We start from the raw sequence: 27,447 nt of genomic DNA on the forward strand, positions 1-27,447 counted from the left end.
AGCTTGAACATCTTCCCAGGAATATATTTTGAAATATACAGATAGATAAAAGAGGAGGCATGAGGTTTTGATAAGGACATTTTCCTTACGGTGCACAGGAAAAAATACGGGAAAAGGATTTGCATTGTACTTATTTAGAGTGCTGAGTAAGCGGGCAAGCCCTATCTTGCATCAGACGACTGCTGCCGCTAAAATGCAGATTTCAGGTTTAGTCGCAGTCACTACCTAACATTCAAAAATGCGTGTCGCAGGCCTTTTTCCACTTCACCCCGCCCGCCCTCCCCAGCCTGCAGGCCCGGCACAAACGTCTTGACGCATCCTCGCTGACGAGGTGCTCCCTCCATTTTGTCCTCAGTCTCCTTCAGGCTAAAGGAGCGGCGCTATTTTAAAGCAACTCCCGGATGAAACCAAAGCAAGAGAGGAGGGGAAGTGGGCGCGAGACCACACTCTGCTGGAGGCCGGGGCTGGGTGGAGCTGCTAGGGCCGCCCAGGGCTCGTCCCGGGGCGGGAGGACAAAGGACATCAAGGGGACGCAGGCCGCACGCCAGGACGGGCCGACTTCCGGGCCGTGGGCTGAGGGGGGGTGGGGGGTTCCCGTTCGCAGGACAAAGCGGCGGCGGCGCGCACGGCTCCTCCGCGCGGCCCCGCCCGCCCCCGCCGCACGCGCCCGGCGTCCAAGCACGCGAGCGAGAGCACGCGCGCGGACGACGGTTAGAAATGGCGGTTGGAGACGGAGGAGGGGCAAAGGCAGGAAAAGGCGCAGCCTCGAGTGCCAAGAGCGCGGGTGCATGGTTGCTTCCCTAGCCCTCCTTCGCCTCTTCTCCAAGCCTTCAACCTGGGGAAAGCCCCGGTGAAGACGTGATCTGTTCAACTGAACAAAGGAAATGGCGGCCGCACCCGAGGTAGCCGCAAAGCCAGTGTTGCCGCCTAGGAGACTGGGAAACGTTCCCTAAAATGGCGGACAGCGAGGACGCAGGCGCGGGGCGGGGCGGGGCGGGGCGGGCGTCCGCCCACGGCGGTCGTCGGCGGCGGGGCGGGGCAGTGGCGCTGACAGTCCCCATGGCGGCTGCGCCGGAACCCGGGGAACCCGGGAAGGGGAAGGTAATTCGGGGAAGACGGGCGAGGGGCGGCGGGGTACGCGGCGGGCGTGGGGGCGAGTGGGGTACGGGCGGGCGGCGGGTGAGGACACAGTCTCAGAAGCTGGGAGACCCTGGATAAAAGCACATGTCATTAGCGTCTCTGCAGTCGCACAGCCCGTTTTTATCGTGACACGATTCAGGTGACCCAAACTAGGAGGATGAGGGGACCGATACAGATAACTTACCGCAGGCCCTAAGACTCGTCCCTGTGGAAAGAAAATTTTGCTGAGAGGCGCCTCATATTGTAATTGGCTAATAAAGAGTGATTTTAAAGTTCCCTAACATGGAGGAATGGGCAAATGCTGAGAAATGAAAACTTTGCTATATTCTAGTGAATTTATATCCAGAGCAGGAGGATCATATGAAAAGATTTGCGATTTTTTTTCCCGTTAACTAGTTTTCAGTCAACCACGTGGAGTTTGCATTATTATATGCAACCAGCAGCTTCGCTGGCTGGCATTCGTGTCCTGCTTTGCCATCTCAGCCCATCATCCACAGTTGTCTTTGTGGGCTGCCCTGTAAAATGGATCATTTTACATCTGCTTAAAACTCAGCCGTAGCAGCCCATTGCTTTCAGGTTAAATTCGAATTCCTCCATCTGTGATGTAATGGAGTGGGTTACCATGCCCTCCTCCCAGGGATGGAACCCGAGTCTCAGGTCGCCTGCATTGGCAGGCGGGTTCTTTACCACCAGTGCCACCTGGGAAGCGTATAAAACTCCTCAGCTAACTCTTTAACTGTTCAGTCTCTGTGATTCTTCTCATGCTTTCCTCTCCAAGTGTATTAAAGCTCAACAGGGCTATCTCTGGCAAGGGCTTCCTGACTCCCCAAAGGTAGCTGAGGTGCTTCTGTCCTCATCTCCCTGACACCTTGTACATAGCTGTTATCATTACAGCATTATATTGGAAGTTAATTTATGTCTTATCTTCCTTAAGAGCAGGAATCCAATTTTTATATCCTCAATGCAGATTAGGTGCTCATAAAAAATACGCAGAAAGAAAAAAATTCTATACATCGAAAACCAGAGATTATGGAAGACCTACTCTGCCACACTGCACCAAATCTGTAGATCTAGGAGATCTGCTCAGCTTGAAAATTTTGATTGCTTCTTCAGTTTTCTTGCTGCTCTGGGGAATTTTCCATCTAAATTTGCCCTAGATGGGACACTTCCCTCCAGCTTCCAGTGCGGGGTTCGTGGGGTGTGGGGTGCAGTTCCTGATTGGGGAGCTAAGATCCCACATGTGACGTAGCTCAACCAAAAAATAAAATTTTAAAAATAAATTTGGCGTAGATCAATGGTTATGAACAAACGTTGGATAAATTGCTTCCATATTATCAGTTTGTCTTGCTGCCTTTTCTGTTTTTCGTGTCTCACATGCCATTTGGAATATGCTTTAGTAGAACAAAAGGTACCCTTATTTGACACTTGAGTACTTCAAGAGGCATCTAACTTCAAACACAAAATTCTAGACGGCTTTGTGAAGACACCTGGATCTTCAATGGGCCTTTTTATTCCTTGTATATATGATTGTTCACCTTTGATAGGAGGTAACTGCTGTCATTTTAGGGTCATGATGGTGGTTTAATCCATTGAAAATAAAGAAAATTCAATGAAAGAAAAAAATTTTAACTTTGTATTTTAAGCCAAACATGTTCCAAAGTCAAATGATTATCTGTGCTACATGTGCAGAGATGTAAAGTATGATGGATTTAGCAAAATGGCTCTTTTAGAAGACCTCAGTGGTGCCCTTTCAGTGGAGGGTAGGGGATGTCTTGTTGAACTGCGTTAAAAGCAGGGTAGGTTTGTAAGTGAAGAGGAACACATATTGTTAACTGAGTTTTGCAGTAAAGAGCAGAAAAATGGAATAGTGGCTTGGGGGAACAGGGTGCTGAGAGGGTAATTTGTATATTTCTAGACTGGAGATTATTAAATAGAGGAAAAACAAATAATGCAATTAAAGTAAGGGATAACCATTAGAAGCAAAGTCCTTAAGAGTAATCAGCTGCACAGTGAGGACTAGTTTTAAATAGTAGGGCCAGCTCCTCCTTGGAAATAAAAAGCAAATGAGCACTGATGGAGCAGATACATTTAACAGTGGAAAACGAAGCAGCTTTAATTTGACTTATTCTCTATATAATCATTAAATTGGCATTCTGGTTTAGACATTTCTTCTTGAGCTTTCCTACTTCCATCAAGGTATGCTGGTAAAGCTGCCCTTTTAAATCTAACCTTAAAATATTAGTTTACCCTAAAATATAATCTTTATATATCTAAAGGCTTTAACTTGTTAATAGCAGGTGAACCTTAAGTTTGCAGACTACTTAGGACTTCCCTGGTGGCTCAGACGGTAAAGCATCTGCTAACAATGTGGGAGACCCAGGTTCGATCCCTGGGTTGGGAAGATCCTCTGGAGAAGGAAATGGCATGGACGGAGAAGCATGGTAGGCTACAGTCCATGGGGTTGTAAAGAGTCGGACATGACTGACTTCACTAAGAAATAAAAGAGGAATGCTAAATGCCTTGAACATTACAAGTAGAACTACTTCAAAAAGACTTCAGGCTTAGATTCCATTTCTGAGACTCACAGTTCAGATACTATCATATATTGTCTAAACTCGACTTTTATTACAGTATTCTGTATTTGCTTTTAAGCCATCACTAGTCTAACTTTCAGATTTATCAGGAGGCTGTGACAATTCTCTTACTAGAAAAGGGGAAAAAAATCTTAGTATATCCTTATCCAGTTTTGAGTCCGGGTGGCACTAGTGGTAAAGAACCCGCCTGCAGGTAGACCTAAGAAAATTCCCTGGAGAGCACGGCACCCCACCCAACTCTGGTATTCTTGCCTGGAGAATCCCATGGAGAAGTCTGGCAAGCTGCGGTCCATAGGATCCCAGACTGAAGTGATTTAAGCACACACGCAGATCTAGTTATGTCCTGTTAATCCTTATATGTGAACTCTGAAAGGGTTAAATGCTCCAATGAAAATGACAGGCTTTCAGGGTCAGACTGACTTCCACTCTGCCAGCCACTTACGAGGCTTCTACTTAAACCCTGAGCTTGTTTCAGAAATGTCACAAAGGCTAAGAGAATTTAAAACAAGGAATAAAGAGCTTGGTATCAATAACCCCTTAGCACCTCTAAATTTTAAGATTGTTTAAGTAGACCAGCACTGGCTTCTCAACCTTGGTGCTACTGACATCGACCAAGGCAGTTTTTGTTGCAGGTGATACATGTTTAGCAGGACCATCCTTGGCATCTGAAACCATATATTGGTTTTAGAAGGTAACACTTAACAAGATGTTTATCTTTCAAAGCTGGATTATTCTACAATTTGCAATTTCAAAAATTTACTTATATCTCCAAAGCAGTGTTTCTCCCAATCTGGTGGTTTGGGGTGGGGATGTGCTCAGTTTCCTAAACATAAATGCCCATGAGTCAGAGTCGAAGGGTGGGACTCGAAAATCTCTAAAAAGGCTCAGGAAGTTACCTAGTTGACTTAAATAGCACCCTTTCAGATGTCCAGCAAGTTTACACACCTGGCAAAGAACTGTACTTGATCATTTCATCCAAGTGCCACCCCCCCGCCCCCCCCCCCCCCCCCCCCCGCCACCAAAAGCTGGGGTTACACTAGGACTCCCTAATGGAGAATCCAAATGAAAAGGTCCAGATGCCTTGAAAGAGCTTGTGCTGTCTTGGTGGGATAAGCAGTGTCTGGCATGCTGTGGCCAACACTTAATGGTTCCTTTCATTCTCTGCTTAAATGGGAAAGCCATCTTAACATTCTCCCATGATAGAAGCTGCTGGTCTCGCTTCTAAGAGCTGACATTAAAAACCACCACCCCCAATCTCAGTCTTTCTAGCACCCTTTTCCCACCCAGGGCAATGGCCTACCTTCAGAACAGTTCACACCCTCCCCTCTGGGCCCATAAATGCCACTGGGCTCTTGACCTGAAGGTAAGGAACAATCTTCTTTTTGTTGCTAAATTAAATGAAAAGTTAAATCCCAACCTCTTGTATACAAAGATTTGTACTGAAGAGCCTGCCAGCCACTGGGGTCCACCAACTTTAAGAAGCACCTGCTACATTCAAACGTGTTGTGGCAGGGGACAGGCAGAGACGAAAGAAAAAAACAGTTTTCTGAGAGTATATAACTTTTGCTTTATTAGAAACCAAGTCACATTGTCTTTTCTGCAGAAACTTTAGCCAAAGCAAACACAGTCAATATACTTTTATGTTTCAACCTTGAATCTAACTTGCCCTTCACTGTCCTTTCCCTATTTCTTCCAATCCAGTCTTCTTTTTCCCTTATAGTGTATTACCATCTAGGTATCATCTCATTCCTAAGAATGGGCAAGTGACTTGCTTTTTAAAAGTTACATTACTGAAAAAAAATTTTCCCCCAAATGAATAGAGTGCTGCAGCAAAACATTAAGTGTGACTTTAAAAAATGTCTGCCCCCCCCCAACCCCAAGGTACACAGTGAGAATGACAAGACATCAGGTTGAAAATGTCACTCTTAAAAGTGGCAGGATTTTTCAAAGAGGGAGAACAAATCCATAAATCCAATGCAGACTGTATGAAGAATTTAAAAACCATTTTAGACTTGAAATTATCACCTAGCCAAACCCCTTCATTACAGACTGCAGGCCAAATAAAAAAAAATATCCTACAGGTTACAGAAGTTAGTGGCAGAGCTGAGACTAAAATCCAACCCTCTTAGATTTCCACTTTTTTTCATCACATCTAGATGTGGTTACTATGTACTTCAACAAAGAAATCAAGTGCAACTTTGTATCATAGGCAAGGAAACAGACAAGGGACTTGTCAAAATGTTTATTGTTATAAACAAAATGGAATTGCTGTTACTACTTAACACAGATAAAATCTGCAGTCATCCTTAAAGGAATTTAAAACAGTATACTAAATATTCTAAGTAACACGGTTATAACAATTTCACTTTCCCATCTGTTTCTCAAATTGTAATTATGCTGCCTTTTACCTTCAGTGATAGCCAAATCCCCAAGAGATTCCAGAGAGCGATTCAAAGAGCTCATGAAATAATGTATGCCCCTATCTCCAAACCAGCTGATTAACAAATTATGGCATAAGCATGATCCCATATCTCTTCAGGTTTAATTTACTACTTAGTACTTTGTGGTCAAATTCTCAAGGTTTCCATTTTAGATTCATTCATATTAGATACCAAAGCAGGATGGTTTGTTTTTAATCTTTGCCAAACCACTCTGAAGTAAAATATTCTTTAACTCAATGTAATTTTTAATTTTTCCTAGCCCTTTAAACTCCTAGGAATTTTAGATGTTGAAAACATTCCCTGTGCTCGGGATTCGGTATTATATGGCTCATTAGGATCTGTTGTGGCTGGCCTTGGACATTTTTTGTTAACTAGTGAGTATATCTGTTTTTCTTCATGTATAAAAAACATTTCTCTATGTGTTTACAGTTTTGTTCTAGATGAAGTATCACAGTCAGGATTATAGTGTTTATGATTCCTTTCGACAGGCAGAATTAGAAGATCATGTGACGTTGGAGTAGGAGGATTTATCGTGGTGACTTTAGGATGCTGGTATGAGTGTTAAGTATTCAAGAAGATTTTAACAGGTTAATCTAATTCCAAAGCACATGCTATACTCAGCAATCTCCCACTGGGAGATTCCCACCCTTACTGAAGATTATCTTACAAAACGATATTGCTGGAATGCCTTTAAATCTTTTAGATATCTATATATACACATGTGTTTTGTGTCATTTGTCAAATGAACAGATGAATGTGACATCAGACACTGCATTAATGCCACGTCAGGGTTTATACTTCATTTAGGAAGGCCTCAATCTTTTATCCTAATGCTCACTTCATCCCTGCCTATGGTATATACCACTGACAGTCATCTGTAAGCTTTTAAAAATTTCAAATTAGTTCCCATAGGTATGTTATATTGGTAATTTATTCACGTTCTCCTTACTAGGTTCCACTGTAGGTATAATTATGCAAAGCTAAGAATCCAGGAAAGACTTGCCAGAGAAGGAATTAAAAACAAGATTTTATACGAAAGTACCCACCTTGATCCTTCAAGAAAACAAACCAACGGCGGTAGCAGCAGCAGCTGAGCAGTCTTGAGCATAGAAAACCCAGACACAAGTCACTCATTGTGAACAAAGCTGAGATGAACTACAGAGAACATTTTATGTACCCCAAGATGGCTTTCAATCAAGTAAATGTGTAAAAGTATGTGTAAGCTGCCGTCTTTTTTACACGTGTCAGTATTTACAAACTTATTCTGGCCCTGTATCTACTGTCAGTATAGCATGATGGACTCACTTCAAATAATCCTTGTGTTTAACTTGCTTAGAAAGTGTTTCCTTATAGTAAGGAGAGAGTACACCTGATGTCTCAAGAAATAAAATCTCAGTTGGATGTTAAAACTTGCCTTAAAAACAGAAGTCCCAACTGTATTCCTGTACCCTGTTAAAAATGAAGGGACACTTTCTGGTCTTTAAAGTCAGTGCTGTTATATCAGACTTAAAACTAATGGATCATCACTTTCCAATTGTTACTTTTAAAATGTACCCATTGCTTGACTGTATTCTCCCATTTTAACAGGTGAGTTATCTCTCAGAAAGGAAATGTGATTTTTAGCTGCTCTAAATATTTCTTGAAGTATGCAGGGTTTTTATTTTTAAGTAGAATTTAAACTTGTACATGGCATGCACAAAAATATCTTCTGAAACTTGTGTGGTGCAAAGGAAAAAGAATTGCAAAATTAAACATGTTGTTGTTCCATTATGTAAAGACATTTATAATAATAAATTGGCTGCCATTAAAAAAAAACACCCAACACCCAACTAAGCCCAAAGCATTCACTCATTCATTCATCCATTTTTGGTTTTAGTAAATACCAACATTAAAACACAAGCTTAGAGGCCTTCCTGGTTAAGGAATGAACACTGGTAGATAGAATTCCAGCATTATTTTTACGGGCCTATTGATTATCATGGTTAACTAAATAGAGGAAGGAAGAGATGTCTTGAGACTTACGTCATGCCTCTTTTTAGGAGGCAGGGCTTGCTCCAGTTCACTTCATGAGAAAGGTACCATTTTCCCTCCTGTGCCCACCTTCTTCCGGCTTAGGGTACACAAGTGTTTATGGTTTATCAAGTGCCATCCGGATCATGAGTGACACTGTCAAGCATGTACACAAAATCTGGGATTCCCAACCCCAGGATCAACACTGGTTCATGGCCTGTTAGGAACTGGGCCACACAGCAGAAGGTGAACAGTTGACTTCCACGAAACCAGTCCCTGGTGCCAAAAAAGTTGGGGACCACTGTTCTGATCTTTATTGATCTTAATTATCTGGCCACCACCACAGGGAGAACCTTGGACACTGACTGGAGAACTAAGTTTCGCAAGATCACCTGCCTCCTGTTACTGGCGTAAATCAAAGCTCAGTGCAGTCTACATTATTCAAATTGACCTGAATAACTATGTGAACAATTCATGATGTGACAGCCATTTGTTCTAAAGGGCAGGGTAGGTGGGAAACTGATGAGAACTGATCATATTTTAATAACATGTAACATATAAAATCAGGCCAATGGATTAAGTAACTAAACCCCTTCCAGCTCTAGCACACTATTATTAAATCTTACCCCAAGTTAAGAGAAAAATCTCTCGGCTGGCAAAAATTTCCAAGGCTTTCACCAGTAACAAGGTTAGTTCATTTTCACAGAAGACTGCACAAACTGGAGACCTGGATAAAAACACAGGTTTAAATACTTACTTGGATTACTTATGTCATTTCATAAATTTACAGTATTAGCACGTTTTCTTCTTGAACTATTAGGATGATACAAAATGAATTATTGGATCATGTAACATGCTCTAGGCCCATATCACACATTGCTACTAGATACTTTGAATAGGGCCTCCAAGTTGATCCTGACACTTCCACTTCTGGTTCCTGCAGTCCAATCTTCTACTCACCATCCAACTTCAAGCTGGTAAATCCCGCCAATCCTATTGCCAGTGTGCCTCTGGCTCACCATGAACTCACCTCTGCTCACTTCTTCGTTTCACTTAAGAGTGCCCTTGTCCTATTTCCTCTCTGTGACATCCTATTGCTCACCAACTTCTACAATTAGGTTCATCATCATCTCATGTAGGCTCTCATATTAGTTTGTTTCATCTGTTACACCCACAGTGGTAGACACTTGCACTGGTCACTGAGTATAGCTAAGAACCCTGTCAATTTTTATCTTTACATTCCCATAGTGTCTGGCATAAAGCAGTTGTCAGTTGAATTATTAAACATTCACTAATCCCTCTCATCCAGAAGCTTACATGCTTTTCACACTTAAGCTGAAAGAGTAACCTACCTTCCAGGCCCATATGAAGGCTTCAGCTGCACTGCTTCATTATTCCATTAAATCCGATTTTTCACACTACGTGATATAGCAGTAGGTACCAGCTAAATAGCTGATTAAAATAGAATTGTCGTCATTAGTAGGTTTAAAACTTTTCGTGGCTCATCTATCATACCTACTATCTTTAAAGTGCTTTATGCAGTCCCCCTCTTCCCCCACCCCTCCTTTTTCCTTGTTTTACCTTTCAATAAAAGAACCTCAGGGTTTTTAAAATTAACTGGCTTTTCTCTGGACTTGTGATTTATATTGAGCAAGTTTGCCAACAAATTTGACTATCCCTAGTACCATTATTTGCAAGCATCTCTCCAGGCTACGTACCTCTACTCCATCGCTGGTTTCCCTTTGCTTCACTTTTATAATGCGAGGAGGTCTATATAATAAATTCAGGATTCCTGTTTATGCACACTTTTCAGCAAAATGCTAGGTATCAAATAGGGTTTGAATCCTTCTATTCCTAGGTAAAAATCTGGTGGATGGGGATTAAGGCACCCCTTAAGTCATGTAAGGTACATGACTGTGGGAAAGCAGAATACCTTAATGAGGAAAGTAGAAAAAGTACAATGATTGTTTTAATTGTAGTTTTTAATGGTCCTCTAGAATAAAATCTCTTTTGGAAGCATCTTAAAAATACGGTCCATTGGTCATCAAATCAGGTCAGTGCTATCTTCTACCACCCAAATACTGTTATCTTTCACAGGGTATTTTTGTGTGTGTGCATTAAGTTCAATACATAAATTTTCTCTGAAAAGAGACGCTTTAGGGACAAATTACACAGTATTTTTCAAAGTATTACATTTCAATGTTTATAATGTAGGTGCTACTGATCAGTGTTGCAAACATTTTATGAGTCTTTTCGACCACTGCATTCGCCTTTTATTTTCTAGAGATTATAGACTTTGCAAGTATTTATATATCTTGAGAAAACTACCACTGACTGTATTATACAGTCAAAGATTTCTGTTCACTAATGTTCACATGGGCAGTTATCTGTTCCACCTTTTTTCTAAGAATAACTTCCAGAGTTCTGTAAGTTAGTAAACACCTATTTTATGGCCCACCCTTAGGATATTCAAATCAACACAAACTGGTTTCCTACAGGGTGAATTTTCATTAAAATGTCTTCCTCCTTAGGCCCCGAGGACAAGTCATGTGAAATGAAACGTGTTTTACTATCTAAATTCCAAGCCTCCTTTAAAAACATTTTCCTAGTTTTTTTTTTTTCTCCAATTAAAGGAAGGGTTGTGAATTTTACCTTTTACTCTAAGCTGTCTGCTCTTCAAAAGCCATTAAGAGATTGACAGAATAAAACTGTATTTGAGGAAATCCTGATCTTTTTATTTCCCGTCGGTATAGCACCCAAGTCCTCTCCTCTCACCAAAACACATTATTCTGAAGTATGTAGTGAGGGAAATTTCTTCCTAGTTTCATACATGCTTCTGAACTAGCATAATCAAAGTCCTTGTCTTAGATTTCAATTCCTGGTTTAATGGACTTTTGATATAAATGTACATCACTTCATTATCCAAAAGATGGTTTTCCAAGTTTTTTAAGCTGCTTATTTGTGCATTTACCATAGCTGCAGGATTGTGTAAACCCAAGGACATAGGCATTCTAGATTTCTTTGCATTAGAATACTCTTAAGTATTTAAACTACAAGTAGAGTGTTGAAACATACAAAACATTAAACAGAAGGAATCTGAACCATGAGAATGAGATAATCTCAAAAGGACTTGGCTCTATTTGCATGTACTGCCTCTAATGTCTACAAGAGGACCACCAACTAACATTCTACTAAATATGCTTCGCATTTCAGGTATACAAAGGAGCTGTTAGAAGTTTTTTTTCCTTCTAATTTTAGACAGATCTACCCACCTAGTTACTAATTTCTCCCTTTCCCATCTTTTTAAGAGTTCTAGTTAAGGTGAGACCCTGAAAGCCCAATATAACAAGTGTTAAACGTACAAGCAGCAATTAATTTGGAATACCTATTGGAATCACTGGAACACATTTACTTGGGCCCTTTTACTCTTCCACACAGCACATTCACATGGACAGACTAAGGAAAAGGAGATGAAACTTAAATCAGCACATTATCGTTTGCTTTATTTTTCAAAAAAAAAAAAAAAAAAACCACCAAAAAACAGTAAGTTGGAATCTTCTGTTTTTCTTGACCATGACTCTCCCATCTCCCTTAACTACAACTAAAAGGGTACCTTAATAACAGCTAAGGTAAAAGATTATCCTGTCATTCAAGTAAGCTTCAACTGTTCTATGTATGCCTGAACACTTTTGAAGATTTCATGCCATGCAAGCTGTCTACAGTGCCTGTATCTCAAAGTTCTTGATTGCTTTTATCTTTAAAAGATTTTTCAGCTAATGCTAATTTGTGGCAATGCTTCTCAAGTGCTTGGCAAGTGTAAAATATTTTACTAGCCAAAACTAATTTTTACTTCCTTAAGATCATGTAATGGGAGTATCAGAGGACTGGCAGGAAGAACATGCAACAAGCAGTTAGGTGTTTATAGGTTCCAAACTCAATGCTAGCCTTCCAAGCCTGTCATCCCTACAGTGTCCACTTGTGCAGATCCCCAAGGTGAACTGAACATTCGCAGTAATAACTGCTGTGCCACTGGTGCAGCACTGATTTTAACTCAAGCATTTAAGGAACTGAACCTGAACCTTTCCATATCCATCTGCCTGGACTGTTATGCTATCACTTTCAACTGTTTCTCATACCAACGAATCCCATTTTATTTAAAAGCAAAACCCCTTTCCTTGTCAAGATCCAAGTTTATGTTGATTCCTAGTGTAAGGAGAAAAAAATTACAATATTCGTAACTAGAATTGACTACATTAAGTACATGACTAAGTTCTTGTCCCAATAACTCATCTAACCAGAGATTACAGATGTCCTGGCCTAACAGTTACCTACAACATTTACTCCCGTAATATTGGGCCCCCAATTACAAGGGAAAACCACCACCTGTCTACATGTCAAACAGTACTTTTTCAGCTTCTCAGTGGACAGCACATTCTCAGCCTGATCACACCATGTACAGGTGTTACCTTTTTGAGTATTCTAGGTTAACCTTTTGAGTAATATTTCTACCTATTTTCAGTTTACTATTTCTCATGGACTTCATTCCTTGGGCAAACTAAACAGTAACCTATCACCTGAATCTCTGATTGGCTAGGATGTGAAAGTATATATATGTATATATGTATATACTCTCACTTAAGTGTTTATCTTAGTTAGCCATTACCCTCCTACCTAAAGCTATTTTCTGAGGTCCACGTATTTCCATGGTTCAAAGTCACTACTGTGACCACCAAGATTAGCAGAATTTAAAAATTAGGTTATTACCTGTTCAAATGTATAAGCTTGTAATTTAAAATTAATGTTAAGGTCATGGCTTTTAATTTTTTGTATTGCAACACACTCAAGGACACACACTACAACCAACCAGTCCAGTAGGTCATTTCCAAATTAATTATTTACTTTTTTATTATCAAGGTTAATAAGGACTAGTTAAGATAAATGTCACTTCAACAGTAGTTAGGGGAACAATGTATTTTTATTGTCTTGTAATCATGTACATGTAGTACGATTAATAGTACTAAGTTAAAAATTGGGCATTAGAACACCCCAAATAAAACTCTAGGCACTAAACTGGCTACATCTATTACCTGCATGTTTGAGTATAGGAGTTGGGGGCTGATGGCCAAAAAGTCACATCTCAAAATGATACAAGGAAAAGGCTCTCCACTATCACAAAATTATTGCACTCTCAACTATTTTAAGGCAACTAATGATTTTGAGAGACTGAAGTTTACATGAGTAGTAAATCCCAACCTTTAAGAGATCTGAAGCAGCTGCTAAGCTTCTTAAAGCACTAATGGTTCCTTAAAACTCATGTGTAAGAAAGTTACAATACATAAACTAAGCATTGCAACTTACTGCCAGGTCATTATCATACATCCTTACTTTCATTAAGTATTACTAAAATGTTAAAATCTAAACCCATTTTTGAGCTCCAGAGCCCCAGAAATATGAACAAGTTTAGATTCAAACATCTTAAGAATTTTAGAAAAATGGCTTCAGAAGAATCGGGTTCCTTCCAAAATGAGTCTTCTGGGTGGTTGAAAAGTGGATGACTTTTCTGTCCTACAGACTCCACTTTTTTTTAAAAAGAGACATTTTAAGTTATATGTGAATTATGAAAACTGAAATGTTTTGTGTGTCAAATACCAAAAACTTCAGCTTGGACTACCAAGATACAAGTTTATACTTTCCTTAATTTCTCCTTAATATATTTATCCTGATTTTGGCTTTCAAAACATATCAGAAACACGCTTCCAGATCTACAATCTTCCTATGTAAAAGGTGTTTGCACCACTGCCTTAAATACTATCAAAATATTGTTTGTGCAATGGAACCTGTTAAAAAACAATCCTAGGATAAAAAGCCTGTTCATATATTAAGTTCACAGGAAATCATGTCAATTCAACTCCCACACCTGAGGCATACGCGGCACACAATCTTTCCATGAATGTAAATTCCTCAAGAGTTGAAAAATACTGAGTCATCTTTCCCTGAAAAAAATTGTTTTTAAGCTTAATACCTGTTGCTAGCATTTAAAACTAGTTTCATTTCTTATTTTCAGACAGGATCCTAAGGCAAATGAGAGCTTGTTTTCTACATTTAACGTAGCTTGTCACTTCAGTGTCAAACTGGTTGGACTCAGCCTTCATCCTAAGATCTCACCTTGTTGTTTGTGTATTAGGGCCACAAGTCAAGTCTCAGGCTCTTCAGTCAGAGCTGGAGCTCTCCACCCAAGGCCAGGTATGAGCAACAAGATGTAACCGACCAACAGAGGTAACTTTTTGCAGTTTCAACTTTTATCATTTCTATCTTTATGCTGTTTTTGTACAAATAACCACTCTAATCCAATTCTTGTCTCAGGATGATTGTAAGTATAATCAACTATATACAGAAGTTTCTAGTGACAGCATCTCTTAAACAAGTCTCACAGGTGAGACTTTTCTAAGAAAAGTGAGTTTTCTAAGGTGTAGTTGGGACATTTGTTCAGAAATTTATCCAGTTTTGCTTGCCATAGAGGGGATATAGGCAAGGGGAGAGGTAAACAGTAAACCAAGTTTTTTGTTTATTGATCTTGTTCTGCCAAACTTGGCATCAACTTTTTCTCTTGCTTGCTATATGGTGCACTCCCTCCTAATTTCTTATATATTCTCCAGATTTGTTTCATTTTATACAAATGAAGACAGTAATAGTTAACAGTAATTCTGACCTTGAAAATGCTTCTTAAAACCTAACATTTTCTATCAACATTCTTATCTCTTTCCCAAATTTTCTGTGCTACACAGGCACAAGCCTACAGAATTGTCCCCTGGCCATCACTTTCCCATTGCAATGATTAGAGTAGCAAAATACACAATTTTGAACTAGAAAGTATATCCAAGGTTTTTCAATAGTACTTAAAACATTTAGGACACCTAACACTGATTAGCAACAAAGCTTACTTTTTCCCCCTGGACAAGTCTATGCAATCCTAGTAATACTGATGCATCCTGAAAAGTAGGCTCATGCAGATAGTTGCAATTGCTAAAAAGACAAAAGCCCTTGAGGCACTATCTTATACTGTTAAGTATTCCTATGGTAAGTGTGTTATAACCAAAACATTCTCAACGGAACCTACACCATCATCTGAAACTCAACTCCAGCTCATCTTTCAGCAAGAAAATTTCTGAAGTTAAAAATCTGACTTAAAATGGCTAAAACAAAAATCTAGGCAGTCAGAAAAATAAACAAACCTATACTTACCAGAAGAAACCTGTAACACCAATGAAACACTAAACTGATGTCAAGTTTTAGTTCTACAGTTTGACTCCTGATTCCTCACCTTAAGTGAGGGTCCTTTAGAAGATTAAGTGTTCTGTGCAAACCCAATAAAATTACAATTAGGGGATCTAATGTTATCACATAACTACAGTTAAGTTAGCAGTGTTGTGTAGTATTGACTGGCTTGCATGATGGCTTCTAAAAGCATCTGTTCCCAGAGTTTCATGTATTATATAGATGTAAATATAATTATCAGTTGAGGACAGCCATTAGCATTTTCTAAAGATGGTAAACTGAGTGTTAACTTCTCCCAGCCAGTACCTTTTCCCCTCATTAAATGTTTAAAGTCATCTGGGGGGAGGGGAAGGGAAGAGTTCAACTTCATAATTTTAAGTCAATTGTCAATATACATTTAAGTTTTTAAAACCTAAATGTTCCAAGTGCAGAGTAAAGAATAAGCTGTCCAGAAAGCACACACTTAAATTTTCTCCTCTTGGGAGTTTCATAAAGGGATTTTGAACCTTGATGGCGAGAATCCCAAAACAAGAGTAAAATGAATTCTTTTTATTGCAAACAAACGTCTAAATTAATTTCTCCACCCACTTTCTTTAGAAAGAAAAAGAAATCAGCAGGCTAAGGAGATACCCATTCAAGAACTGACATGATTAAAAATTAAGATATAAATGGGTGACTCACAATTTCATTAGCTTACAAAGATGGTGGAGTTAACTACTACAAGCACACTAGTTATACAGTATTTTGTGGGAGAAGGGCATACAGACATAGCTAACTTCATATAGATCCCATTAGACAACTGGATTTACAACAAGTTTTTTTAATAAGAAATGGGCAAAGCCAGCTTTCTTTTCAGAATCAAAATGCAGAACAAATGGAAAAATTATGGTACTTAAACCTTCACAAGTTTGAGCCTCCACAAATAATGCAACCAAGTTTTACATTTTTTAACAGCCCTTCTACATACACTCCATCTTCTCTATCTTAGTTCCAAATTTTATCTTCATTCCCAAATATGCCAATTCCATTGTTACTTAAAAAGAAAGAGCCTTCCCAGTTACTGTCAAAAACTACTATTTAGCTTACCCCTCCACTACTCAGCAAACTACAGAGAGGATGGAGTGTAATATGAGCAGTACAGAGTCTTATGCAATTCATGAGGACCACTAAGTCCTTACATGAATCTGGTTGCTAACATTTCTATTATATTGTGACAATGACTCCCGACTGTTATCTCTGTGAGAAATGGGGGGGAGTAAATTCTTAATAAAAGACACCAGGTACAAAGCAACATTTTACTTTTGTTGTGATAAAAAAAAAAGTCACATTTTACAGATAAAATGTAGAACCCTGAAATACTGACACATTCTCTTATCGTGCACAATGCTGAGGTTCTCTTACGATTCACTTTAAAACTGCAATTAAAAATGTACAAAAAAGAAAAGAAAAAAAAAAATCAACCCACAAAGCTTCTAAAAAAGGAACCCGCAGGCACTTCCTCTTGTGGAATGTTTAAAAAGTTAGCCTACTAAAGAAAACAGTCGACTTCTTGTGAAGGTTTTGGAGAAATATGTATCAGTTCGTTTTATTTGGGTATTCAATAATATCCTTGGTGATAATGCTGACTCCATGGCTTCTGACCCCAGAATTGCTGTAAGAGAAAATTTTTTTTTTAAAGAAAAAACATCAATAAGCCACTCAAATTGCTTTTAGGAAATGACAATCTAATTCAGAGTAATTGCTGGAAACAAATTTATACCTGTCATTCTTCTGATTTATCAAGCCAGATTTAGTTAGTATTAACATCCCATTATCAATACACATTACAAAAGGAAACACATTACAACTTCGGTTAGTTTATACAATTAAGGCTATCAGTTAAAAAAAAAAAAAGCCATATAAATTAAATATTACTTTATTAAAAAATATTAAGTTACAGCAAACTCCAACCTATCTTGCCTTCAAAAGATAGTATACAGCTACAACTGCAATACAACTCACAGCTTGCCCTGTAATACTTATTTATAAACACTTTGATCCCTGGACAAGATCTTTTTTCAAGATTGATTCTTATGAACTCAAAATACAATTAAATGTACATAAAAGCACATAAGGAATTACTTACACCCTGCTGCCACTGGTTGTAGCCCTGAGATTGATTTTTGTAGCCACGATTGTTTCCTCGTCCTCTGAAGTTCTACAGAAAAGAAAAAAAATCTTTAAAGAACTCAGAACACAAGTTGTTAGGTTTATCCAAGGGGCAGGGGGAAAAGAGGTGACACAGCTGCAGAAATGGACGGATGGGCAGTCAGCCATGAACCTGAGCACTCTGCTGGGTTTCCTTTCAGGTGATTAACTTATTCACTATGAGACATCACACCTGACTTGCTCCTAATAACAGTTAATGCACCTAAAAGTTAACATTAATGAATTTTATGCATGTTACCGTAATTATGCATATACACTGTATTCTTAACTCTTAACTGAGGCTGCCCATCATATTTAACCTTTTACACTATATTATATAGAAAATCAACATCTGCAAAGATCGTAAATGGTTACCTGGTTGTAGTTCCCTCTGTTAGGCATTCCCCCTCTGTTGTAGTTCCCTCTGTTTGAGTAGCCGCCACGGCTGGGAAAGACAGGGCCGCGAGGGTACGGATAGCCAATGCCACCACTGCCGCCGCCACCGCCTCCTCTCTGCGGCATACTGCCCCTCCTGTTATATCCACCTCGATTCCCAGGAGCTAGAAAACAAGAAACGTTTCATTTAATAGTGTGTTGCTACCTTCTTTACATGAGACTTAGGGTTCTTTTGGACCATTCCTTCATTTTAGGAGAAAAATGTTTAACCATTCAACATAACCTAGATATGCTTACCAAGACAGCTAAGATAATGCACATCAAAAGCTTCCCATGTTAAATTCAGCTAAGTAATATACAGACCCAAACTAGAAGGGTACATTTGTTTCAACCTTGGACCAAATAATACTCAAAATTAACTTGCCTCCTCCTCTGAAATTTCCACCACGCATATTGAATCCACCACGTCCTCTATGGCCACCACCTCTGTTAAACTGGTTCTTGCCACTCTTATTTTTATTGCTCTTCTTTGAGCCTGTGTTCTGTTTCTTTTCCGGTGGAAGAGCCTTTTTGCTTTCTTCCTTATATTGCTCCAAAAGTTTCTGGGCTTCTTCCTTCTGAAGTTCAACATAGGTTATTTCATCAAAGCACTCAGCTACTTCTGGCAGAGTAAAGTTTCCTGCAAAACATAAAATCATATTAACCTACAAACCCACTACATACACGTTCACAACCCTAAAGCCTGTAACTCTCAATCAGCTGTTAATTTTTGCAAAACACACACCACCTAGTCATATTTTAATTACATTTTCTTACAAACACAAGTTAAATATATATGTTCATTTACAGTTAATTTAACTCTTGAAACAGTTATTACTGACATAAAGTTAACAGATACAAATTACAGGATATTTAACATAATAGAACTTCATGCCTTTCATTTTGAGAACTGCATGTTCTGGTAGGTCTTTTCCCTCTACTTCTGCTTTCTTCTGTGTTCTTTGCTTATAGTCTTCATCTTTTGGGCAAACTACAACAGCTTTTCGTTGGAAGCCTGCAAAGAGGCACATTTTTCTTCTCTGGGCAGCAGCAGACACATTTGTCTTTCGGAAAAAGAAAAAAAAAAAAAAAAGTTTAAAACCCCAAACATTAATTCTACTATTATCAGTTTTTTCAACTTCAAACTTACTGCTTACCTGATCCAAAATGAAATTTCGCTTCTTACGGGCAGCAATCTCAATAAACTTTCCAAGACACTGTGGAGCTCTCTGCAACAGCGTGTTCAGTTTTCCAGTATCTGCCATTTGCTTCTTAAAACCTGCCACCTTTTTTTAAATTGAAAAAAAATTTAAACATTGCCTTTCCTCAATACTACAAGAAAGGACATTTTATCCTGGAACACCACCCAATGCCAATCAGCACATCGTTATCTACTGGATAATTGAGTTAAAAAACTTCTACAGAAAATGGACTCTAGTCACTGGAAGGAAAGCAATTTACCTTACAGGTAAAGCACCTACTTACATAAACATTTAACTGCCCAAACTCCTCTCTCTAAAATACTAAACAAAATGGATAAAAAACAAAAATATTACCTAGAATACCTTCTAGCTGAAATCAAGCCCATTTTACTTACCATCATTTTATCCATTATGGTGTTTGTTCCAAGAATGTTGTATTTACCAGGATTTTCTGCTGCATGTTTAGTAACCCAGGTAGTTTTTCCAGCTCCTGGCAAGCCAATCATCATAACCACCTACAATGGAAAGAATTCTTTAAATATTTTTTTTTAAATACACAAAAGCCCAGATTACACATTTGAACTTCCACAGCCTTTTAATGGGAACAAGTACAGCAGTAAATTAAACAGAACTTTAGCCAAGCTTCAAAAAAAATTTCTTTCCAGTGACTTACTTCACAATCTTTCTTCTCTTCAGGCCCCTTTGGTCCTCTAACTCGATCCTCCAAGGGGACATTCTGGATAAAAGTATAGTCTTCAGGTATTGGAAAATATGGCTTTTCCTTCTGACCAAAATTAAATTCAACTGCACAGTTGTGGCACAGAACATGTGGGAAGAGTGGTCGTCCAGCAAGAACTTCCTTACTGATTTTGAAGGCAATGCCAAGATCTTGTCCATTCTTTGCATAAGACAGTTCTACTTCATCACTTTCAAAGTTCTGTTAATCGGAGAGAAAAATTAATGGGTTTTAATCTGCTTATTGTAACACTTCTTAAAAAAAAAAAAAAAACCTAGGAGTACAGCAGGTTATATGTTTAAATAGCTTGGTGTGAACAATTAAAGCACCTATGTCCACAAACATAAATAAGACTAGATTTTTGGATCAACTTCATATTAAGTTTTCAGTCAAAATGAATCAGTAATTGAAAGTTGATATTGATATAACTTTATAATAATCTTATCTAATAACTTTCCATTTACATAGAAATTTAGCTATGACTTACAGCAAAACACGTAATCACATCATTTTCATCAAACTTCTCTCCATAATCTTCAGTCTCACAGTTGCATGTTTTTATTCCTTTTAAAGAATAGCCATAAGAAAATTCTTCTTCACCTAAGAAAATTATTAACTTAAATTAAATCGAGTCTCCAAAACAAACTGACCCATTATTTTTTTAAGATATAGGGTTCATAGTATACTATGCTGACTTTATATTAAATAAAAAAAAGCTAAGTGGTTATTTAACTAGTTGACAAATTGCATGACATGGTAACATTCTATTTGAACCATCAGCCATAAACCAAGTAACTATAAAGAAAAAAAAGCTACAATTTAGCCTGTGCTCATGTTACTATTATTCATCTCTAAAAAACAGGCAAAAAGTTTAGAATGCCTGCTAACTGCTGAAATCAAACCCTAAATACTCACGAGTACCAAGATACTCAAATGGAAACTTTACCAAGCAACATTCCACTTGTGGTTAGTGACCACCCAATCCGAACTTCATGTATATCAATATCTTTCGTATATAAATGCCTCACCGGGATCTTCTCTGTAACCTGAAAGTCAAAGATAAACTGTGAGCCAAGGAAAATAAACCCCTCAATCAATCCTGGTTTATTTCATTTGGGCAATGGGCTAATTCTTCTTCAGCTACTAAGTACAGACCACACCAATTTTACACTCCCCCCAACATTTACAAGAATTTCAAAAACTAAGGGCTTATAACTTGAAGCTGAAAACATACTTGGTTGATTCACATTTAAAAGAAAATGTTGAAATTATATATTCTCAATACTCAAAACCAACTGAACTTTACTCTTTAACATGTTTTTCTCAGAACAAAAACTGGAGCCTAACCAAATTTTTTCAAACCTTTGGTGGGCCTTTCAAGTGCCTCATAAAAAATGAACACCCTAAATAAAAATTATGCTGGCTCTATCTACATGGCAACTTCTAATATAACAAACATCTTCAACTACTATAAAACATATGGTTAGTCCCTCTTGTAACCCAAAAAAATTGAAAAAAATACAAGTTCCACTGATATCTAATAACATCAGGCAAAAACCTCACAAAGCTTAAGAAAAAAAGAACATCACAAAACTACTTTTACCTTCATCTCAAAACAGACTTTGCCTTTTGACACACCGTAAGATGCCCTTCCTCCAGCCCAAAGAAAAGCAAAACTCTCCATGGTAAGGGAAGAAGCACTGAGGCGATCTCTTGATATTTTAAAATGTAGATCACAATTATCTGCAATTATATCAAATGCTGTATTATTTCTTTTGATATCCACTATAAACATCTGCCATGTAGACAAAGCTGTTATTAAATTTTCACGTATTTCTGAATGCTGCTTACTACATTTTTGCAGATGCTGTTCTAATTTTCAGTTTAAACCCCACTCCCACCAAGTCATTCTTGCCAAATTATGAACTGAAGTGTACACTACCTATGCAGCTAACAAATATCAAGGTTTAGTATATGTGTATTTTAAGTATATAAAATAATCAAGACAATGTGACATTTATACATACCTGCTCTGCTCTTTACCTTGATTTAGAGGCAAGCAGTAGAGGATAGCAGGAAATCAAAGTGAAGCATGCCAGACCAGGTAGAATTTACCAGTGCCACAATAAAACTGAAGGGAGGCCATGACCAAGTATTTTAAAATAAAGAGTATGAGCTGTTGATTCTCACTTTACAGGGGTTCTAGATCTTAAACTCTTTGCTAAAACTTCTTAAGAAGGCAATCTCAGTCTATACAATATAAACCTGGTCATCAATGCTGTTATTACTACAGCATTTTAGGTCCCCTTTCCCCAGATTTGCCTGTTAATAAGAATGGAGGATTACACACTTTGGAGTAATCCAAATCCAAAACGACTTTAACCTAGCTACCTTTGGGTCACTGGCTCATTAGCATGCACCTTCTGAGTTCTCAGTGGAGGCAACACTAAATTAAGAAAGCTACTTTCCTAAGTTTTACTGGTGAGATGAAATTAAACCTACAGGCTGGAATTCCTTACATAACCTTTGCTCTTTACATTTCTGATAGAATGTTCAACAAATTATACTTGAACCCAATAATGCACTTAAATTAGTATCCCTTTTATAACAGCATTATCTTCCTAAATCACTGCTTCATAGCTCACCAATTTTATGCAACTAAACATAAAACATTGAACTACTCTTCCATATGCAGTTCAAAAAAAAAAAAAAGACTCCACTACATTGACTCTATGTAAACAGTATGTAATAAAAGACTTACATTTACACTACCATACACATCTAAATAAAATATGTATTCCAAAACCGGAGAATCTAAGATTCAACTCCTTAGATCTACAGGACAGGACGACACCTTACCTCTAAGCAATTATTTCTACCCTTTTTTCTGTTTATCATAAAATTGTACTTTCTGATCAAAATACTAAACCAATGACTTTGTATGTGAGAAAAATGAGGAAATCTGACTGCCAAGGCCCTTTTAGAGGTTTGCAATACTTCCTCATACTCAATTGCAACCCAACTGGGTAAAGTAGCAGTATTTACAGCGCTGCCATTGATACCATTCGCTGCTGAAGAAAGCTAGTGGCCCAGTGATAGCCCACTGCTGCTGCCCCAGGTCTTTGGAAGAAACCAACTTAGGTTAAAGCAGCAGCTACTGAACTGGAATTGAGAACAAAAGAGCAGTTATTGAGAAAGTAATATTACAATCTTTTAGAATAGGGAAAATAGTGATGTGCTAGTGGGGAAGTCATTAATAAATACTTAACTAGCCCAAATAGCTCACTTAACATAATTCCACCAATAAAAAAATGACAGTACTTTTATTGTAGACCCTAAAGGGACAAATTATAGGTAGTCTTACAAGTTTCCATTAGCTAGACAGTCAAATATTGGCATTCATTTCACATTCCTACAAATGAGAATTTTAAAATCATACCAAAAAATAATCAAATTGCTGGAACCTCTACAACTATCAATATAACTGCTAGACTAAATTAAGTGACCAGAATCTCAATAAAAGCCACCATCTTTCTAATTTTAAAAGAACCGTTCACACGCATTAAGTTTTCTAACATTTTGTAACCAAAAACCATATTTGATAACTGAGGGAGGAACGGGGAAGAAACAGCTTCACTTACAAGTATCAAGACAAACCACTGTGTCGTCGAAGTGTTCATCTTCTTCTTCAACAGGTGGCTGAGGAGATTTGGCTCTGAAAAGACAGAATTGTCTCCTGATACAACTTTCCCCACCAAAGAATAGTGAACAGGTGCCAAAACTAGGTTAGCATCCTCTACCTGCTATACTTGTTCTCTTCAATGTACTCAAAATAGCCACGGCCATGATCTTCTCGAGGTCTTTTAACACCTCTCTTTTTATCTCCGCCTTTCTGTTCTGTTTTGCCGTCTCCTACAACACATGACACCGCCGTGTAAGACACCACGGCACGCCGCCACAACAAGCAGAAAATCCCTTTCTTGTTGGAGGTTCCCTAAAACTCGACTTGTACATTGTGATTTCAATCAACGACTCAATTGCGAATTCAAACAATCTGCTTGGAATCGGTTTGGGCTCAGTGACGCGGTCTAAGGACATTACTAATTTTGCCAGTCCACTCGAATATTCCAGAAAGCTAATGAAAATTTAGCGCGGCCCAGGCCCGGAGCCCACGTGTACCCCAGAGAGTGTTCAGGAAAGGGGGAGGGGCCGAAGCGCCCCGCCCGCACTCCCCTCCCCCCACCCGGGCCCGCGCTCCCCGCGGCCGCATTGTACTGCTCGCCGCGGACCCCGCCCGGCCCCGCCCCGCCCGCCGGAAGTGACGTCACGCCGAGCCCGGCGCGCCTTGCACAATACCGCGGCCCGGAGCCGCCACGGCGCGCCGCCGGGGCCCCGGGCCTCCCCTCCCCCCGAGACATGTGCCCGCACCGCGCGCACGCAGCGCGACGGCGCCTCCGCGGCTCCTCCCCCTCCAGCGGCAGCTGCAGCCTCCCCCCTCCCCACCCCGGCTCTCCAGCCACATAATGGAGGCGCCGCCACCGCCGTCACACACCGAGCCGAGGCCTCACGCCTAACCCGGGATTCCCCGCGCCCCGCCCGCCCCCCTCCAGCAGTCCCCAGCCCCCGGGGGTGCTCCCTCCCGCGGCGGGTTTCCTCCCTCCCCCCTGCGGGGCTCCGGCAGGCCTGGGCACGGTCCCCACCCCGCGCGGGCCTCCCGCCGCGCGCAACCAACCACGCAGCACTCACCCGCCGCCGGAGCCCCGGGGCGACCGCCGCCTCCGCCGCCTTCCGCCTTCTTCTTACCTCCCGCCTGCTGCTGGCCCTGCCTCGCCCCGGGCGGCGCCACCGTCACCGCGAACAGCGACGTGGGGCCGCTGCTCTTCCCCGCGGCCTCCTTGGCGGCCCCGCGCTGCTGCTGGGGTTGTTGCTGCGGCGCCGCCGGCGGTTGAGGCTGCTGCTCCCCGTGCCCGTTCTCGTCGCCCGCGCCTTCTTCCTCTTCGCCAAGCTCATCCTCCCCTTCCTGGAAGCCCTGGTCGTCGCCGTTCTCGTCCTCCGAGGCGGCCTCTTCCTCCTCCATCGGGCCCGAGTCGGCCGCCCCCGCGGCGCCGTTCTCCTCCCCGAGCTCCATCTGGTCGCCATCCAAGGCGGCGATCCCTTCCTCCTCCTCCTCCTCTTCCTCCTCGTCGTCGTCGCCGCCAGCCGCGGCCTCCTGCTCGAGGCCTGCTCCCGAGCGCCCGGCGGAATCCCCGCCCAGGTCTAGGCTGCCGTTCCCGGGCTCCATAGCGGGGCGGCCCCCGGCCTCCTCGTCGTCCAGCGCGGCCTGGAGACGCTCCATGAGCTCGGCCTTGAGGCCCTTGTCGGACAGGCGCCGCTTCTTGAGCTCCTCCTTCAGCTCCGACACCTTCAGCTTTTTCACATTAACAGGCGAGGAACTCATGGTGAGGCCCCGATTCACCGCTAGGCGCTGGCTCAAACTCGGCTCCGCTCACTCGGCCACTGGCGGCGGCTGCGGCTGCTCCTCGGCCCGGGCGGCGGCTGCGGCTGCGGCTGGAGGTGGGTTCGTGCTGCAGAGCGGATCCGCCTGGTGTCGAACGGCGCCAATTCCTTTCACCGAGTTCGCGAGGGAGACGCGGAGACTCGCCTGGCGCGAGCGAGCACGCAACGTCCTCTCGCAGGGGCGGCACCGCGCACGTAATATAGCCGCCCCGCCTCTGCGCCGGCGGAGCGCCCGCGCTCGCCCCACCCCGCCCCGCCCGAGCGGCGGGCCGGGAGCGCGGCGCCGCGCACTGCGCTTCCAATTGGGGCCGAGCTAATGGAGGAGGTGGAAACCGCCTTCGGTTAAACCGACCCGCTGCAGCCTCTATTGGCCTTCCCAGCACTTTGGTGGCAATGTTCGTTTATGCTCTTTGCCTTCCGGCCAGGAGGCTGCTTCGACCCAAATGCTTTCATCTTCAACTTGGTATTTTCAGGTGGAATCCGCCGCCTCTTCTTCCATTTTAGATTTATCTTATCTGTTTCTCCAGCTATTTGCTTAGAACCTTTAAAATTTTGATTTGATTTGTACAAGCTGACAGTCATTATACGCTGGGGAGTTTCTTCTGCTTAATAATTGGTTTGATTTTCCTAAACCCTAACTTGGGAGTTGAATTTTAGACTGAGAAAGGGCCTTTCTATTGTCTCTCCCATGACCTCTGATGCAGGGTTTGGGAGATCATGCTTATTTTTGAGGAGTGGCCTCCACTCCATACTGCAAAGCGGACTTTACAGGCCTTGTTATGGTACTAATAGCCAAAGAAGTTAGCCTCAGAATTGCAATTCTGTGTTTTCTTTATGTCTGCCAAGAAGACAGACCTCCTGTAAGATTTATTCTGTCCAATTTAGGACCTGGTCATGCAATTATGAAGTCCCCTTAACTAACAATGAGGATAAGACCCCAGCTAGGTCACACACTTTGATTCTGTTCCTACGGATATACTTTTGACAAAATTATGCCAAAGCTCTAATAAAAGCTCATGAAAAAATAAAAGGCTGTGATTTTGTGAAAAGAAAAATAACTATCACTCTCAAAGAGAAATGTTATTTTGGTGTGTCTTAGAAGTTTAATCTTTCCTTTTACTAAATAAGAGGTGTGTTAATGTTCTTCCAGTTTTCCAGAATTTAGATCTGTGATAGAGATGAATGTCTTAAACCCCAGAGAATCTGCACAACGGCTAGCCAGTGGTCTAGTCTAGTCTAAGGTAAACTACATTGCGTGGTGCTTTAGCTGGCCAAGCCTGCCCCAATTTTAATTCAAAATTTAGAAAAATACACATTTAACTTTCTCCCATAGTACGGTTTAACTGATTAGTAAATTTTATTTTTTAAGTTCTCTTCAATGGCTTTTAATTGAGAATCTTGTATTTTACAGTGCAGTCATATATGAAGATGAAATATTAACATTTGTGAAATGATTTGAGTTGAAATTAATGGATTATGTGCAGTACTAGTAATTCTCAGTTCAAGCTGATGGAGGCAGAAGGGATAGCACCCAAAATAGGAACTTCCAAACAGTGCCAAAAACTCATTTTAGCCTTTGGTTATAATATCCTTAGAGCTTACAAACAAGTGGCAGACTGAAATTTGAACTTTTCAGGTTCTTTGCCTTGTTCAAAATGGGAAAAGAATTACAGGGGGCCTTCCATGTTCACAAGTAATTAGTCCCCTAATGAATCAGAATTAAATATAGTAATTATGGTGATCATATAAGTTTATATGTCCTTAGATATGACTTACATATTTAAATGTTAGCGACATGAAAGCAATTTCTGTTTAACAGGAAAAAAACTAAATTGTGAAAATAAAGTTTATATACCTAAATATCAATTTATAACAATTATTCTTGGTATGTTAAATCAATTGTAAAAATAAACATGAAATATAACTTTAGA

At 40.5% G+C, this 27,447-nt stretch overlaps 2 protein-coding genes across 5 annotated transcripts; one reads left to right on the forward strand and one right to left on the reverse strand.

Moving 5' to 3' along the window:
- The first annotated feature begins 1,024 nt into the window (after positions 1-1,024).
- Positions 1,025-16,564, forward strand: COX20 (cytochrome c oxidase assembly factor COX20). Of its 3 annotated transcripts, XM_086344935.1 has the most exons (4): positions 1,025-1,101; positions 6,435-6,549; positions 6,664-6,727; positions 7,128-7,390. In XM_086344935.1, the coding sequence occupies exons 1-4, from the start codon at positions 1,060-1,062 to the stop codon at positions 7,267-7,269; spliced, it is 363 nt and encodes a 120-aa protein (XP_086201061.1). In that variant the 5' UTR covers positions 1,025-1,059; the 3' UTR covers positions 7,270-7,390. The 3 variants fall into 3 exon arrangements, with proteins under 3 accessions (XP_086201061.1, XP_086201062.1, XP_086201063.1); XM_086344936.1 differs by lacking the exons at positions 6,664-6,727; positions 7,128-7,390 and adding an exon at positions 14,370-16,564; XM_086344937.1 differs by lacking the exon at positions 6,664-6,727.
- HNRNPU (heterogeneous nuclear ribonucleoprotein U) lies at positions 15,995-25,689 on the reverse strand. 2 transcript variants are annotated; one of them, XM_086344934.1, is made up of 14 exons: positions 24,824-25,689; positions 23,821-23,932; positions 23,662-23,735; positions 21,624-21,763; positions 20,967-21,066; positions 20,508-20,620; positions 19,958-20,221; positions 19,680-19,799; positions 19,240-19,368; positions 18,978-19,146; positions 18,468-18,722; positions 18,023-18,207; positions 17,586-17,657; positions 15,995-17,111 (listed from the first exon to the last, which is right to left on the reverse strand). In XM_086344934.1, exons 1-14 carry the CDS (start codon positions 25,455-25,457, stop codon positions 17,058-17,060), a joined length of 2,421 nt encoding a protein of 806 aa, XP_086201060.1. In that variant the 5' UTR covers positions 25,458-25,689; the 3' UTR covers positions 15,995-17,057. The 2 variants fall into 2 exon arrangements, with proteins under 2 accessions (XP_086201060.1, XP_086201059.1); XM_086344933.1 differs by having other exon boundaries at positions 24,767-25,689.
- Between the last annotated feature and the right edge of the window lie 1,758 nt (positions 25,690-27,447).

Source organism: Bos grunniens, chromosome 16 (assembly GCF_055505025.1).
Source record: "Bos grunniens cultivar Pamir isolate PY7600 chromosome 16, Bosgru_T2T1.0, whole genome shotgun sequence".
NCBI lineage: Eukaryota > Metazoa > Chordata > Mammalia > Artiodactyla > Bovidae > Bos > Bos grunniens.